Source organism: Lobosporangium transversale (genome assembly GCF_002105155.1).
Source record: "Lobosporangium transversale strain NRRL 3116 chromosome Unknown BCR41scaffold_28, whole genome shotgun sequence".
Taxonomy (NCBI): domain Eukaryota; kingdom Fungi; phylum Mortierellomycota; class Mortierellomycetes; order Mortierellales; family Mortierellaceae; genus Lobosporangium; species Lobosporangium transversale.
The window spans coordinates 420,114-435,077 of NW_019029006.1; the positions used below are offsets into that span (position 1 = coordinate 420,114).

General features: G+C 40.7%; 4 protein-coding genes across 4 annotated transcripts; 1 reads left to right on the forward strand and 3 right to left on the reverse strand.

Annotated features, from left to right (window-relative positions):
• Positions 1-2,240: 2,240 nt before the first annotated feature.
• BCR41DRAFT_308325 (hypothetical protein) lies at positions 2,241-4,463 on the reverse strand (the record flags this gene model as incomplete). Its single annotated transcript, XM_022020908.1, has 5 exons — positions 2,241-2,572; positions 2,797-2,940; positions 3,078-3,433; positions 3,559-3,715; positions 3,836-4,463. 5 exons carry the CDS (start codon positions 4,461-4,463, stop codon positions 2,241-2,243), a joined length of 1,617 nt encoding a protein of 538 aa, XP_021879697.1.
• A 1,747-nt stretch (positions 4,464-6,210) lies between these two features.
• On the reverse strand, positions 6,211-8,273 carry BCR41DRAFT_387821 (hypothetical protein). The gene is made up of 4 exons (XM_022027930.1): positions 8,037-8,273; positions 7,784-7,861; positions 7,428-7,585; positions 6,211-7,325 (listed from the first exon to the last, which is right to left on the reverse strand). Exons 1-4 carry the CDS (start codon positions 8,104-8,106, stop codon positions 6,312-6,314), a joined length of 1,320 nt encoding a protein of 439 aa, XP_021879698.1. The 5' UTR covers positions 8,107-8,273; the 3' UTR covers positions 6,211-6,311.
• A 784-nt stretch (positions 8,274-9,057) lies between these two features.
• On the reverse strand, positions 9,058-12,675 carry BCR41DRAFT_398050 (hypothetical protein; the record flags this gene model as incomplete). The annotated part of the gene is made up of 2 exons (XM_022028931.1): positions 9,058-12,468; positions 12,631-12,675. 2 exons carry the CDS (start codon positions 12,673-12,675, stop codon positions 9,058-9,060), a joined length of 3,456 nt encoding a protein of 1,151 aa, XP_021879699.1.
• A 799-nt stretch (positions 12,676-13,474) lies between these two features.
• On the forward strand, positions 13,475-14,679 carry BCR41DRAFT_291608 (cyclin-like protein; the record flags this gene model as incomplete). Its single annotated transcript, XM_022020357.1, has 4 exons — positions 13,475-13,599; positions 13,870-13,951; positions 14,076-14,398; positions 14,505-14,679. Coding segments are annotated over 4 exons (705 nt in total), but the record flags the coding sequence as incomplete, so codon positions are not given.
• Between the last annotated feature and the right edge of the window lie 285 nt (positions 14,680-14,964).

Genomic DNA, 14,964 nt, shown 5'->3' on the forward strand with positions numbered 1-14,964 from the left:
AATGAAATAAATTAAGGGAAAAAAAAAGACATTAACAAGCATCGCCAACGCAACATCGACAATGTGAAAGTCTTGTCTTGGCCAATCGCTGATAGACCGATAAACCGAGGAAAAACAATATTTTTAAAAAAACAACAACGATCGAAGTTCTTCTTTTCTTCCGTCCTCCCTTCCCCCCCCCTTTTTTTTTTTTTTTTTTTTTTTTTTTTTTAATTGATAATTTGAAAAAAAGCCTTCAATAACGGCTTGATTACAAATGGTGGCTTCATGTCTATCGTGTCCATCAATAGAATTTCGCGCGTAGTTCATTTCATAATTTTTAGGGAGAAGCAAGGGGGAATATGAATATCAATGTTGCACATGTTTAAGGAGAGAGAGACAGTTTTATTCTTGTACTCTTGTAATCGTCTTTGCCTTTTTTTTTTTTTTTTTTTTTTTTTTTTTTTTCTTTAATTTTAGTTCACGTCATCAGTGTTTTCCCTTTGAGGAACAATGAATCGAGAAAAAGAAGGAGAAAGAAAAATCGAGGACGAGAATGAGAAAAAAAAAAAGAGAAAGAGAGAGCACCTTGACTTGACTAGAATTTGCTGTACACATGCTATTCTACATCATTGTCCAAAACGTGTATAGGTATTATACCTGTAGTAATATAGATAGATAGATATATATATAAATGTCTTTCTTATTATTCTAATGTTCTAATGCATACATGAATCTGTATAACAGAATGCTCAATGCAATCGAGTAGAGAATTGTCAGGACGATTGTGTCAAGCTCTTTTTCAATTGTGCTCAATGATTTCCAAATCCATGGGTTTTAAATATAAACAAAATTTATTAAAGAATTGATACATCCACATGTGTTCCTGAACTTTTTTTTTTTTTTTTTTTTTTTAAGTCCGATGTAAATCCATCAGGGCCTGTGTAATCGTATAGCAGAATGAACATGTAAACATCTTTCCACGAACACATGTCTTTTCTTTCTCTCTTTCTCTCTTTCTAATTTTTTTTTTTTTTTTCCTCACTCTACATGTACTTTGCCTTAACTTCTTTTTACATGAACATTTTAAAAAAAGTAAGCGCTCTCCAAATTCAAAACGTGGCCTCGACACGCCTTTTTTTTTCTTTTCTTTTCTTTTCTTCCGCTCTAAAGTTTTTTTTTTTTTTTATTTATTTATTTTTTATATATATATATACACTTTATTGGTGATCCTTTATCCTGTTGATCGCTGTACTTTAAAAAAAAAAAAAATGCTCCACTTTTCTTTTTTATGTATTAATCCGATCTCTTTGTAGGTTTTTTGAGCATAAACAGAACATGAACATAAATAAATAAACAGGGTGCAACTTTGGTTTATGTAAACCATGTTTCCGCTTGCTTCTCCCTTCCATCGTGTCTACATGTACATGTACAGACTGTACAGTTCAATAAAAAGATGCTCTCGCTATATGTATACATATATACATACATATATAGTATATATATATATATAATACACATATTGTATAATATTATATAAATATATATGTAATGGAGCTAGAAACTAAAAAATCTAAATAAACTAGAAAACTAAAAAACTATTAAAAATATGCCTTCAATCAAACAGACAGCTAATCTGCGCACATTCTTTTTTTTTTCTTTTCTTTACTCTTCTCCGAGGTTTATAGTTCTTGAAGAAAATAAAATTAAAATGAAAAATCTTTTGGTGTTCGGCTAAAATCTCTCTAATATCTCAAAGAAATTTCGCCCAACTGTTGTTTGATCTTTGCATGGCCCTGTCCCCCCATCGTCAACAAACCTAAACCTCTCTTCATTACACCAAGTTTCTTTGTTTTTGTTTATCACATTTCTCATTTGGAAAACACGACTCTGCAGGAGCTTGTTACCCTTTTTTATTATTGTTATTATTATTATTATTATTGCCGCAGAAGGCCCATGCACATCATTCATCAATCATCTCTCATCCATCTCTCATCACTGACTTTTTCTTTTTTCTTTTCCTTTCTTTGTTAGACATATACCTTTAATATTGAATATATTTTCATAGTCTATGGAAGGGTGTAGGGGTCAATATCAGTCTGAACCTGATATGAATAAAGAAAGAGTCTTTTTCATGGCAATGATTAAAAAAAAAAATCCTTGTCCTCCCTATTACAAAAGTCTTTCTTCCTTAATGATTCAGTTGCATTTGTTGTATCATTTGCGAGGCCTGTTCATATTCTACTTCTTCTTCCTCCTGATCAGTACGGCGAAGTAAAATCTAACTCATTTTTTTTTTTTTTTTTTTTTAAAAAAAAAGGTGTCGATTTGTTAAAAGATTTGAAATATACTTTTTTTTTTTTTTTTTTTTTAAAAAGATTTTTCCTAGGTATCTGCAACCTCACCTGAAAGTCCGTGATCTGGGGCAAGTATGCACAAGTACTGAGGTCCAAGATGTAAATATCATCAAAGACAGTTTGACCATCATAGCCACCAAACACAAATAACCTAGAGTCATACAGCAATGAAGCATGGTATCCCCGACCTGCAGGTGGAATCCCGAAAATCTTGCGAGTCTCCCAAGACCATGTCACTAAAGGAAAAGGAAAAAAAAAAATTGTTCCAACATGGATATAAGGAAGGTTAAAATATAAAATATCTCCATTATTTATATATACTACCTTGCATCCCCCCCCCTCCTTTCCCCTTTCCCTCTCAATAAGCTGCTGCAAACTATTGTAGTTCATGTAGTTCATGCAGCCTATTACAATCCATGCAGTCTTGCATTCTCAACCAATATCCCTTCTCTCGGCTTACCCAAGTTGAGCATCACGACATCGCAAGAGTACCGGTTTCCGTCATGTCCTCCGATGACAAACAAATATGAGCCTACTTGCGTGGACGTATGCGATAGCCGAGGTAATTGTCGATTGATTTCAACCTTGACCCATTCCTTTGTGTCTATATTCATCATGATCATTCAGGATCAATAGATAGTTAGTCCAAAAGTATTCTCTATTCATTGGTTCATTCATTCATTCAACCCTTTTTTTTTTTTTTTTTTTTTTTTTTTTTTTCCTCTCACTACTCTCACTTACCAAGATCAAGCACATGTACATCAGCAAAGCACTCGTGACCATCGCTTCCTCCATATACAATGAACTGTGACTTTATAAGGTTACTAGTATGGTAACCTCGAGCAATCGGGATTTGTCCTGTTGTCTTCACCTCACTCCACCTCATCTCGGCCAAATCCAATTTGTATATATCATTCAGTGCTTGCACTCCATCTCCTCCACCAAAGACATAAATACAGTTGTTATACACACATGTTGTATGAGCTCGACGACGACATGGTTTATCTCCTGTCGTCTGCGGGTTCGTCCAAGTCAATGTGTCTATAAAGAAAAAGATAATAATAACAATAATAATAATAAAAATGAGCAAATGGAACCTCTTCCCCTTTGGTCAAAGTCGCATGCCTCAGATTGAAACAATAGGCTAAACTAAAAAAGCGTAGCAGGGTTTGCAATTGAAAAATAAAATAAAATAAAATAAAATAAAATAAAAAAGTTTCACGTACCTGTGTCCAGCATATACAACTCGTTAAAATAATGTGGACCGTCTCCACCCCCAAAGACATATAGTCGCTTATTATCCACTAAAGTCGATGAATGAGCACGACATGGTGGTGGGATCGATCCATAGGTCTTTGGTTGGGACCAGTGCATTGTATCTAATTGTTTCAAGATATTTGTCAAATAAAATATATAATATATAATATTAAAATATTATATGTATAAAACAAGAGGTTTACCATCAATAACATTACTGGAATTCATTCCACGGTACTTACCAGCATCGAAAATATACAAAGTGTTGAAGCAATTCTTGGTATCGCATCCTCCAAAGATATACACAGATTCCCCTACAAGATTGACTGTTTGCGCACGAAGTTCCTTTGGTGGGATCTGTCCATGAACTCGAGCCCTTGACCAGTACATTGCCGGTGTTGGTGCGGGCGGTACAGTCATGCTAGGTCTAGATGCATTAGCCGACTGGTTCTCTCCTTTGTTTCTATGCTTCCTTGAAGAGGATGAATGTGATCCCGACCCATGATGGTTACTTGAGGTCTGTGTTTGATGGTGGCTATGGGGATGGTTATGTTGACGGGTAGAGGATGAGGATGAGGATGACGCAGTGGCATTGTGATTATGTGTGTTGCCAGCTGACCCTGACCCTGACCCTGACCCTGACCCTGACCCTGCCCCTGCTCCTGATGCTGGTGCTGGTATTGGCGCAGGTGTAGGTGCAGATGCAGAAGCACCAGTGTTGGTGACCCTTGTGGAATCCGGATGTGAACTAGAAGTAGCTACTTTTCCACTTGAAAAAATCGCAGGATCTGGCCCAGGAATAGCTTGACCATCAGGATAGTTATTGGTGTTCTCTGAGGCCGAGGATGTGCCGTTACTGGCTCCGCCCATGTTAGGGACAATGGCCTCACCAGAGCCAACGGATGAGAAGGATGTGTTCATGTGTGATGGTAAGGATTGATTAGCGTTGTGTGAGGAGGGTGATGGGGATGTTGGATGTTGCCTTTGAGTACTCATGAGTGGGCGACTGATCGAGGTGGAAGAAGCAGGTGAAGAGTTTGCACTTTGAGCATATTGTAATTGTTGAGGCTGTTGTTGCTGCTGGTAAGATTGCCCTGAGGTGGGGCTTGCGAGCGCTGACATGGTGCCCGTGGAAAGACCACGACTGTGTTTGACAGTAAAAAAGCTATTGTTGCTATTTAGACCTCCGCCACTTCCGCCACTACTATTATTGTTGGTATTGGCAAGAATACTCTGATTGACAGCGTTGTTGAGAATGCTGTTGCTGATGATGGCTCCTTCTCGTGTCATCGTACTATTGAAGCTAGTATAGCTGTGTGAGCTACCGATGCTATTACTGCTCGTGTCCGCTCCTGGAGGCGCTGCTGCAGAAGTGGAGGTAGTACTTGTAATTGTAGCCGTGGCTGTTGTTAATCCTGGAATTTGTATTTGCGCTGATGAAGGTGAAGAAGGCGAACGCTGTGAAGCCTGTTGTGGTTGATGGCGTGATGATGATCTTGAGGGAAAGGGTGGTGGAGAGCCTTGTTGTTGGTATTCTTGACTAATGTTGGCACGAGAGCTCCCTGAACTTCTTGCTGTGATGAGTGGAGGTGACTGGACCCTGGACCTTTTTGTCGTTGTCGTTGTTATTGTTGTTATTGTTATTGTTTTAATAAATGTAAAACAAAATGGAAAGTTGCGAGTGAAATAGTCCAAGCAAAGAATAAAATCAATTAGTTTGTCAGTTCAATGTCATGCATTCAAGTAGCACGGTGGATGTGAATGAAACTTTGAAAGAACAATTGTATGGTGATAAAATGTAGAAAAGGAACAGCGATTTTTTTTTTTTTTTTTCTTTTGGATACTGATGCACTGTCCATTACAAGATCATTCTCTTTCTCTTTCTCTCTCTCTCTTTCTTTCTTTCTTTCTCTTTTTTACTATCTTTGCACTCTGTAGTTGCCTTTGTCTACCCCATTGTCCATCTTTAGATTAAATTATAAAAAAAAAAAAAAAAAAAATTCTAATTCGATCGCATCCTCGACCGCATTCCTGAAAAAAAAAATGCAACAACTTCCCATACTTAATGACGCACTGGCATCTCAACTTTTTTTTTTTTTTTTTTTTTTTTTTTTTTTATTTCTTCTAACCTCAATGGCAGACCTGCCGCAACACTTGGACTAGCGGGTGGTGTCTCATCTAGCGGAGCAGTAGATCGTGGCATTGGTAGATGATGATGTGATGGAAAAAAAAAGGAAAAGTCAAATGGAGTGGGTACAAAATTGCACTCTTTTAAAATGATAGGTCGGTAAAGAAAAGGATGTATAAGGTTGGTTGAATGGGCTTGGTGGCAAAAAGAAAAAAAAAAAAAAAAAGAAAAGAAAAGAAAAGCGGCTCGGATAGCAGGAGAAAAAAAAAAGTTGAGTTGGGAGCTTGGAAGAATAAAAGACGGCGAAAACGTTTAGAAACGAGTCTAACAGAAAGGGATCATCCCAATCCATCGTGTCGTGTGTAGCACGAAGCTCTCTTTTTTTGTCCAACATAGAAAAAATCAATTACATGAGCTTTTTCCGCAGACGCATGGCATTCTTCTTTAATGACAAAGGACACCCATGCTTGTTTGTTTGAGGCAGGCGTCATCGATTTTTTTACCATGCCTTCACCTTTCATTACATATTATTATTAGGAAAGCATTTGACATGGCTATTATTACACATTTGTATTAGGTGATTTTTTTAACTATGGGGCGATGTTGCAATCCAAAAATCCCTGCTCATAGTGGCTCGAGACCAAGACGCGGTTGTTAGCGACGGCGATGGCTGAAGGTGATCCAAACTCCGATCCATCGTGACTGATCACGGGCTCAAGGAAGAGTTGGTACTTGTATTTGCGGGGTCTCTCTTCGGGATCAAATACCACGTCCTTACGAGGTTTGGGACGCGTCTCACCTACGCGAACAGGGTATTTGTTGCCACGGGAGATGATTAGACCAGCCTTCACAGAGGGATTTACATCCTTGTTTTGTAGTTTATCCTTTGCAACCTGCAAATAGTTATTCCATTTGGGGTGCGAGACCGTGACCAACGTCTTGGTTTCCTGCTCATAATCAACTCCAACATTTACGACCTTGGTGTGCATGACCTCCTCGTTAAGCATACCAGGCCACGTAATAGTGATGGGCTGGCGAGTATCCGCACTCAAAATTTTTTGCTCTTGATGCTCTGCAGAGAAAGTATGAGATTTGTAAAGGTCGATCGTCCCACTCTTGCCTTGTGCAATCCACACAGAGTCGACGTCATGTGAAGAAACCAATCCAGTAGGCATCTGAAGACGCCATCCAACCTCCTGTGCCTTATCTGCACGAGCGTTATAGTATACGAGTGAAGATGCAGGAAGGTTGTACTTTTCTTCATATTCACGCTTCCAATCCGTGATGTTGTAACCGTGGTCGTTTACGATATGGAACGAAGGAGTATCATCGTACTGATGGACCGTAGGCGAACTTGAGGCTGCAATCTTGTTGGCAGCGAAAAAATGCTCGCTTGAAATGGTCTTTTTGTAGACAAGACTTTTACGTGCGGGATAATAATAAAGCACCTCGACACGAGGAACCTCCAGAGGAACATGATTCACAACCAAGATAACCACACGAGCGGGGGTACCGTCTTCTGATGTGGGTGCAAAAGTGATACCGCTCGGATGAAAGGGCCCGTCAAATCCCTTGATGGAAAGTTTTTCTGCAGATGTTCCTGGCTAGTGCCAATAAAGAGATATCAAATAGTGGTTATGAGTACCATAAAGGATATTTTAGATAAAATAAGTACAGACAACAAATACTGATTAGCGAATCGATACCTTATTAAGATCATATAACCAGAGTGCGCCATTCTCTTGGATCTTGGATTCATCGAAAACACTAGCAGCAAAATTGCGATAAGGCAGTGAAGGATCGCAAGCCAAGAATCCAAGGTTGAGGTTTCGTTGAATGCGGACGTCATCACAGTAAGCAGGGCCTATAGGGAATGTGAATCATCAGAAATTATCACAATGTCAGCAAAAAGGAAAAAAAGCGCGAGATCGAGGATTCCATCTGCATTGATATTCACTCCTACTCATAACGACTAGTGTACTCTTTTATGTCCATCACCATCGCTTTCTTTTTTTTTTTTTTTTTTTTTTTTTTTTCGTTGTCGTTCATGCTCTCAACTTACCGGAAATACGTTGACACCGCTCCATACCAAAGTTTTCAACAAATGCTGGCCCTTCGAGTAACGATTTAGTCCTTTGCACTATTTAAATCAACGAGTCCCGAGATAGATATAGAAGCAAAAAAAAAAAAAAAAAAAAAGACATTCAAGGAATCTGAATTAGGTGCACAAGTTCATTTCTTTTGTTATTGCATAAACTAATTCACATTACTTCATTTACTTTTTTTTTTTTTTTTTTTTTTTTTTTTTCACTTACTAGGCAAATAGACTGCAACACTGACAATGGCTGCAAGAGCACTCACAGCGATGAGTGTGGTGGATGGCATCGTGTATATATTTATATAATTGTATCCTTATGTCTTAGAGTATGATAATTCCTGAACCTGGATCAGACAAGTCGACAATTCCGTTTGTGCTGCTAGGCTGGGTCGTGTTAAACGAATGAAGGCGATGAAGTTATGGGAAGGGAAGATGAGAGAAGAAAGAAGTTCTTCATTGTAGTTCGAGTTTTTTTTAAGCTTTTTTTTTTTTTTTTTTTTTTTTTTTGCCCTGATTATGATTGTGATTTGGGAAGCTTGTTTGGACGAGTCAGAATGCAAGGTTATTACTGTGAAAATAAAATACACATGTTCACACAATATTTGATGTCCATCCATGCACTCAAAAAGTATACAAAAAGAGCATTGTGTTTGACCAATGTGGATGCCCCAGCACCACAAAAGAATAAAAAACTTTCATTTGTTTGCTCTCTCTTTCTCCCAAGCAGTAATTGCTCTTCTATAATCCCTGATTGGGGGCGTGAGAAAGCAACGGTTGGATACAATTTGCAGTTACAACAGCTTGACTGGAACTAAAGCTAGATAAAATAGTTGTATATTTTACTAGCACTTTGAAAGTCGTAACTGCACAAAATATTCATGGTTAAACCGTTGTGATATGCCCACGGCGTATTGATGAATCTACTCGTTTGGTCGCAACCATTTTTCCACTTTCAAACATTCTCGGGGCAGCATCCGCGGATCAAGTGTTGTTTTTTGCTTGTGTAGCAATCGTTGGTGCTCTCTCTGCTCTCTCCCATCAACTATGCCTGGTCACACAGCATCTTTTTTTCTTTTTTTTTCTTTTTTTTCTCGTTCATCGAGGTATATATATAATTACTTGCGATTTTAAAATCAAATCATGTTGGGTAATAGAAAAGCAAGAGTTTTTCTTTGTTATGAAACTACATACATGGATACTACATAAAGGATTGTTATTTGAAGCTTTCGCGGACTCTTTTAATGGCGATGATGGCGATGTCCTGATCCTGGCTCCTCCTTCGCAACACGCACATTAGGCTCGAATTTCTCTCCAAGCTTTGAGGCCTTATCCTCTACTTGCTCTTTCGTCTCCTTGAGCGTATCACGTACTTTGTCTGTAGCAAATTGGATATTGCCTCGAACTGAATCATCATTCTGATTCTTGAGTTTAGCACCTGCACCAGCAACAGTCTCGGAGGCTTCCTGGAGCTTCTTCCTAGCTTCCTTCTCGGCTTCCAATGCCAACTGGCGTGTCTTCTCTGCATACTCGCGTGACTTAGTATCAGCCTGGAGCCAAATGTCATTCACCTGCATCAGCAACTCCTGCGACTTGGCACGAGTATCCGAACCTGCGGTCTCAAGCTTACTCTTGGCAAGTTCCTCAAGCTCAGCAAGTTTAGCTGTCACTGTCTTTTCATCCTTTCGGCTGCTCGTGTCCTTAAATACACTCAACTCAGAAGCCGCTGTCTCCTTCGAGGCTGCAAGGCGATCGGTCAAAAAGTTCTTGAGACCAGTCAAGTAGACCTCGACATTGTTAGAAAGCACCTGGACTTTTGACTTGGCCGTTTGTTGATCCTTCTCGGATCTCTGAGTAATCTGCTTGACGTATTCCTGAGACTTCTCGCTCAACTTGGAGAGTCGACCTTCAAGGTCACCATCTTGGTTGCGCCAATCACGAACATAGGACTCGAAGCTCTCGTAAGCCTCGCGGTTGGCTTTTTCGAGGTCTTTTGCAGACTTCTTGGCCCCAGTAAGATGTTCATCGATAGCGCCTTGTAACTTGGCCCAAAGGCTCTTAGATTCAGTATCCTCGTATTCGTGGAAGCGACCAAAGATCGATTCAATGCTAGTTAGCATAGCAGTCAAAGACGTCTTAGTGGCTTCTTGGGCATCGTGAGCCTTGTTCTTGATTGTTTCGCCAGCACCCTTAGCTTGATCTACTACATAGTCTTTGGCCTTGTTAGCATTCTCAATTTGAATGTTGAGCTGCTCTTTGCCGTCCATCACAATTTGGTCTGTTGATCCTTTCAGTCTCTCTGTCTGCTCCTTTGCAAGGTTTTGAGCGTAATGGATGTTCTCTTGCGCAGACTTCTTCATACCCTCGGCCTGTTCGCTAACATGCTCGCTTGCAGCCTTTGCATTTCCAACAACCTTGGCCTTAATATTATCAGCCTGGTGTCCAGCGGTATCGTATGCTTTGTGAGCATGGTATCCAGCGGCATCGTATGCTTTCTGAGCCTGGTGTCCGGCGGTATCATATGCTTTCTGGGCTTGATGCGAGGCGTCGTTCGCAGCCTTCTTTGCATCCTTCTCCTTCTCCCAGACAGCTTGCTTCAACGCATCAGCTTGTTCCTTAGCAGTTCGCTCCAGCTCTTCCTTTTTCTGACCAGCAACCTTGGCGGCATGTTCAGTGTGCTTGTCAACAGTGTCCTTGGCGTCGTGCGACGCCCCAATGACGCTATCAACAATGTTGGCGCCCTTCTCCTGGGCCCACTCAACCTGCTCATGAGCAGTATGGCGGATATTCTCTGCCCGACGTGCGATAGCCTCCTGAGCCTCATGTGCCTTCTCGATCACAACCTTCTTGATGTGGTCCGACATCTTGCCAGCTTCGTGGACCTTTTCATCCTTGACCTTCTTAAGGTGTTCGGATTCTTCGGTGACGGTCTTTTGAGCATCTTGGCCCTTCTTGGCAACATTGGCTTTCACATCATCCACAAACTGCTCTGCCAGCTTCTGAGCATTCTCTTTCTTCTCATTAGCAGCAGCCTTGATCTCTTCTGCGTTTGGGATAGCCTCTTTCTTTTCAGCAGCCTTAGAAGCAACTCCACCAGCCATACCAGCTACTGCTGCCTTAATTGAGTTCGAATAGTCGCTCGCCATCTTTTGAGCTCCCGCGACAGTATCATGGAAAGCTCTGTTGATGTCCTCAGTGCTGGGGATAGCCAACTTTTGTTCTTGGACCTTCTGTTCCGCTGCTTTCTTTGCCTCTTGCGACTTACCGGCCACAGATTCTTTGACTGCCTCTGCATACTCGCTGGCTGCCTTTTGAGCGCCTGCAGCCTTCTCGTAGACTGTATCCTTGACATGCTCAGCCTTAGGAATAGCGGTCGCCGACTGCTTCTCTGTAGCTTCCTTGGCCTCATGTGACTTGCCGATCACTGCAGCCTTAATTGTATCAGCGTATCCCAAAAGCTTATCCTTGAGACCCTCAGCCTGAGCATTCGTCTCAGCTTTGGCATCCTTAGCAGCTTCTTGGGCCTTGAAAGCGGTTTGGCCTGCCTTCTTTTTAGCTTGATCAGCAGCTTCATAGGCCTTGGCCTTGGCCTGACCTGCCTTCTTTTCAGCCTCCTTGGCAGCTTCATGGACCTTGGCCTTGGCTTGGTCTGCCTTCTTGGAGGCGCGATTGGCAGCGCGACCGAGCTTAGATTTGTTCTGCTTGCTGAAATGGGTACCCCAGATCTCATCCGTCTGCCTTGCAAAGCTCTCCTTCATGTTCTCCGCAGTATCCCGGACCACTGCGAACGTCTGTTGAGCATAGGGATTGATATGCCCCATGTAGAGTACAGTAGCGCTGTCATAGACGTGCCTGAAATGGGGCGAGATCTTATTGATCGTGGGCTGAACATGAAGCGAGTGCAGATGCCAGGCGTGGTCACTGGCATCTTTGGAGGCCTTTTTGGCGTAATTAAGATGACCATGAGCTTGATTACGATATCCATGGAAAGTCTTTTGAGCATTCGAGATATGATCCTTGACCTTGTCGGTATAAATTGCATTGATAACTCTATGGACATGGGGGTGAGCATACTGGTTGTAGGAGATCTTGGCCTTCTCGGATGCAGACTTGATAGTGGGATGGGCCATCTCGGTGTAGTACTTCTGGCCTTGTTTATACAATGGGCGACCATACCGATCCACATAGGGTTCCGCATAGGCGCGATAGGTTTGGTCGACAGAGTGGTAGACGGGCTCTGAATAAGGGCGAAGCCAGTCATGAAGCTTTGTTGCACCTTCACAAATGGCATTCGAATCCTTCGATGATTCTTTAGGACAGACGAAGAAGAGCGTGTAGCCCAGATAGAGTATGAAGATGCGGGTAATGAAACGACGGGTGGAGTAGCCCCTGGCGCCCACAGACATTGGAACGGCAGCTCGAATGAGATCATGGCGATCTGAAATCGTTGGAGGCGGATGAGTTGCAGGAGCAGCAAGAGCAGGCTCTTTCTTTAAAGTCACACTCTTGTTGTTAGAGCGAGCGCGTGTCACACCAGGTGGGGGTGCCGCGCTGGGTGTGATCAATTCAGCCTTCTCATGACGTGGAGAAGCTGATCCTCGGTTCTGAGCCAGCATTGGTGCCGGAGGCAGTGAGGGGCTAGATGTAGGCGACTATTTTACACAAATTGATGTCATCGTGAGTTAGATAAAATTCATATTAATCAATGAGTATACAAGATGATGGCTCGTGTGTTTTCTCAATTTTTCACAAATTCTCACGGAGCCACAAAACACAATGAATTATTCTGTTGCACATGTTTTTATTTAGCTTACACTGTTGGTTCTTGAGCCTGCTCGTCTTTGTTTTCCTGACGACATGGCTATGGGGGGGTTTATATACACGTCACAATAGCTAGTGATGCAAAACTTGGAATAACTGGTGTTGAAATGAAATGAGAAAAAGGAATTGTCAAAACAATTTTTTTAAAAAAGAGAAGAGAAACGTCGCTTGTCTAACAGTAATTGGTATGCGTTTGAAAAGAAAGAAAAAAGGGGGCGGGGGGAAGGGAGGGTTGTAGAAAAAAAACGGAATGGTAAAGTATATGAGGATATGGAAATAACAACAGGAAAAAAGTTGCCAATGGAGAAATAGAAAAAATGGAATAAAAAAAAGTTTTTCTTCTTGATAAAGGATGGAAGAAACTGGGTTGTTTAAATATGTCTCGCTTATTGACCCTACTCTTACCTCAATGCTCGATTATGCTCGTGTGTGTGGCATCATTTTTCTTAATCTTTGGTTATTTTAACCAGAGACTGGAAGTGATGTGATGATGATTGGGGAATACAAACAACGTAACGTTCTTTTTCCTCATAGCTTACACGTAGAACGGGCCTTCGGCCAAGCGATTTTTAGCCTGTTAAAGTCCATCACCACAAGGATCATAGCATGATTTCATATTTCCTTGATGACCGCATTGTGACATTTCTTTTTTTTTTTTCTTTTTGGTTGGTTTAGGATGATCCACGTGACACGGGATCTTAAAGCAGCCTAATCCTATTTTGAAACAAGGAAAGCACAGGACAACCCACCGATTACCGAGCCGCGCATTTTCTTTTTGATTCTCTCCCATTTTTTTACTCGGACATGTCTCAGAACAAACTGTCGCTTCAGAATGCTCTCTTGACCCTCGAGCAGTTACAAAGAACGCCTTCTCGTGAAGATGGAATTTCAGAAGAACAGGAGGATCACATGAGGCAATATGGTTGTCATCTCATCCAAACGGCTGGCATACTTTTGAAGTTGTAGGTCACTTTTATTATAGGCTTTTAGAGATCAAGGAGATGATAAAGGGACAAGAGACTATTCATGGATAAATTTTTACCTTTATTTTTACAATTCACGGATAATAAGAAAAAATACAAACCAAAAAAAAGCTCCGCATTATATGAAAAGATATGACGCCTTTATCTTTGATAATTGATTCTAAAGACATTACGCTTTTCTCTCTTTTATTTTTTGTTGCTATTCTTTTCATTATCATGAAAAAAAAAAAAAAAAAAAAAAAAAAATAGACCGCAAGTAGCAATGGCAACGGCACAAATTCTTTTTCAGCGATTCTTCTATCAGGCATCGTTACGTAAATTTGCCATTCGAGTAAGTTACAAGGTTACGGAGCATATATGAAAGGAAGCGAGGAAAAAGTCGTTCGAATATGAGTTTTCTGCCATGGCAAGTAACAATTATACGTTACACTTTTTTGTTTTGTTTTTAATTTTAGGATATTAGTATGGGTTCTGTATTTTTGGCATCAAAAGTCGAAGAATGTCCTGTACGAATGACGGATCTAGTCAATGTTTTTGATCATTTACATAAAGTCTTTCGACGTCGTCCAAGGCCCATTGATCCATTGGTTCTCTTTGGACAGGAATTTTATGATCTCAAGAACGCGGTCGTGATTGCAGAGATGCAGATTTTGAAGAAGTTAGGGTTCAATGTCCATGTTCAGCTTCCATATGCCATCATGGTCAATTATCTCAAGGTCCTTGAGCTTACTGAGCATCCTACAATCCCACAGCGAGCTTGGGGGTTCTTGAACGATGGGTAAGTAAATAGATGAATAATTTATAACAAAAGCAGAAAAAAAAAAAAAAAAAAAAAGAGTAACGACACAAATAACCTAAGATAGCCTGGCGTTTACTTTTTTTAGGTTAAGGACAAGTGTTTACATTTGCTATCAGCCGCCAGTTATCGCTTGTAGTGTGATATGGCTGGCTGCACGAGAGGCAGGTGTACCATTACCGACAAATCCGGCTTGGTGGGAAGTATTAGACTCGGACTTGGAGGATATTGAAAACATCGCTGGACATATTAAGTCGCTCTATTATAGGACATTACCCATCCCTGATCTACCGTTTACAATTACTGAAGTAGAACCGTATCTCCAACAACAACAACAACAACAACAGCAACCAAATTCGAGTACAGAAGTAGATGCCAAAACGACAAGAACGACAGATACAACAACCACAGCTCAAGTTCCACCAAAGACTACAAGAATATCTCGCTTTTCATGAATGGATTTTTTTTTATTTGTTAATTAGATTAGGCTTTTGTATTATTATTAATTCTCATACCCTATTTGGTATAATCTTTTTTAAGAAATGATT

What these genes read in the sequence shown, in the direction of transcription:
- BCR41DRAFT_387821 (XM_022027930.1), bottom strand. Translation starts at nt 8,106, where the DNA reads ATGCCATCCACCACACTCATCGCTGTGAGTGCTCTTGCAGCCATTGTC. An exon ending in GCGGTGTCAACGTATTTCCG is followed by an intron (nt 7,586 to 7,783) that starts GTAAGTTGAGAG and finishes CATTCCCTATAG; the next exon opens with GCCCTGCTTACTGTGATGAC. An exon ending in GGTTATATGATCTTAATAAG is followed by an intron (nt 7,326 to 7,427) that starts GTATCGATTCGC and finishes TATTGGCACTAG; the next exon opens with CCAGGAACATCTGCAGAAAA.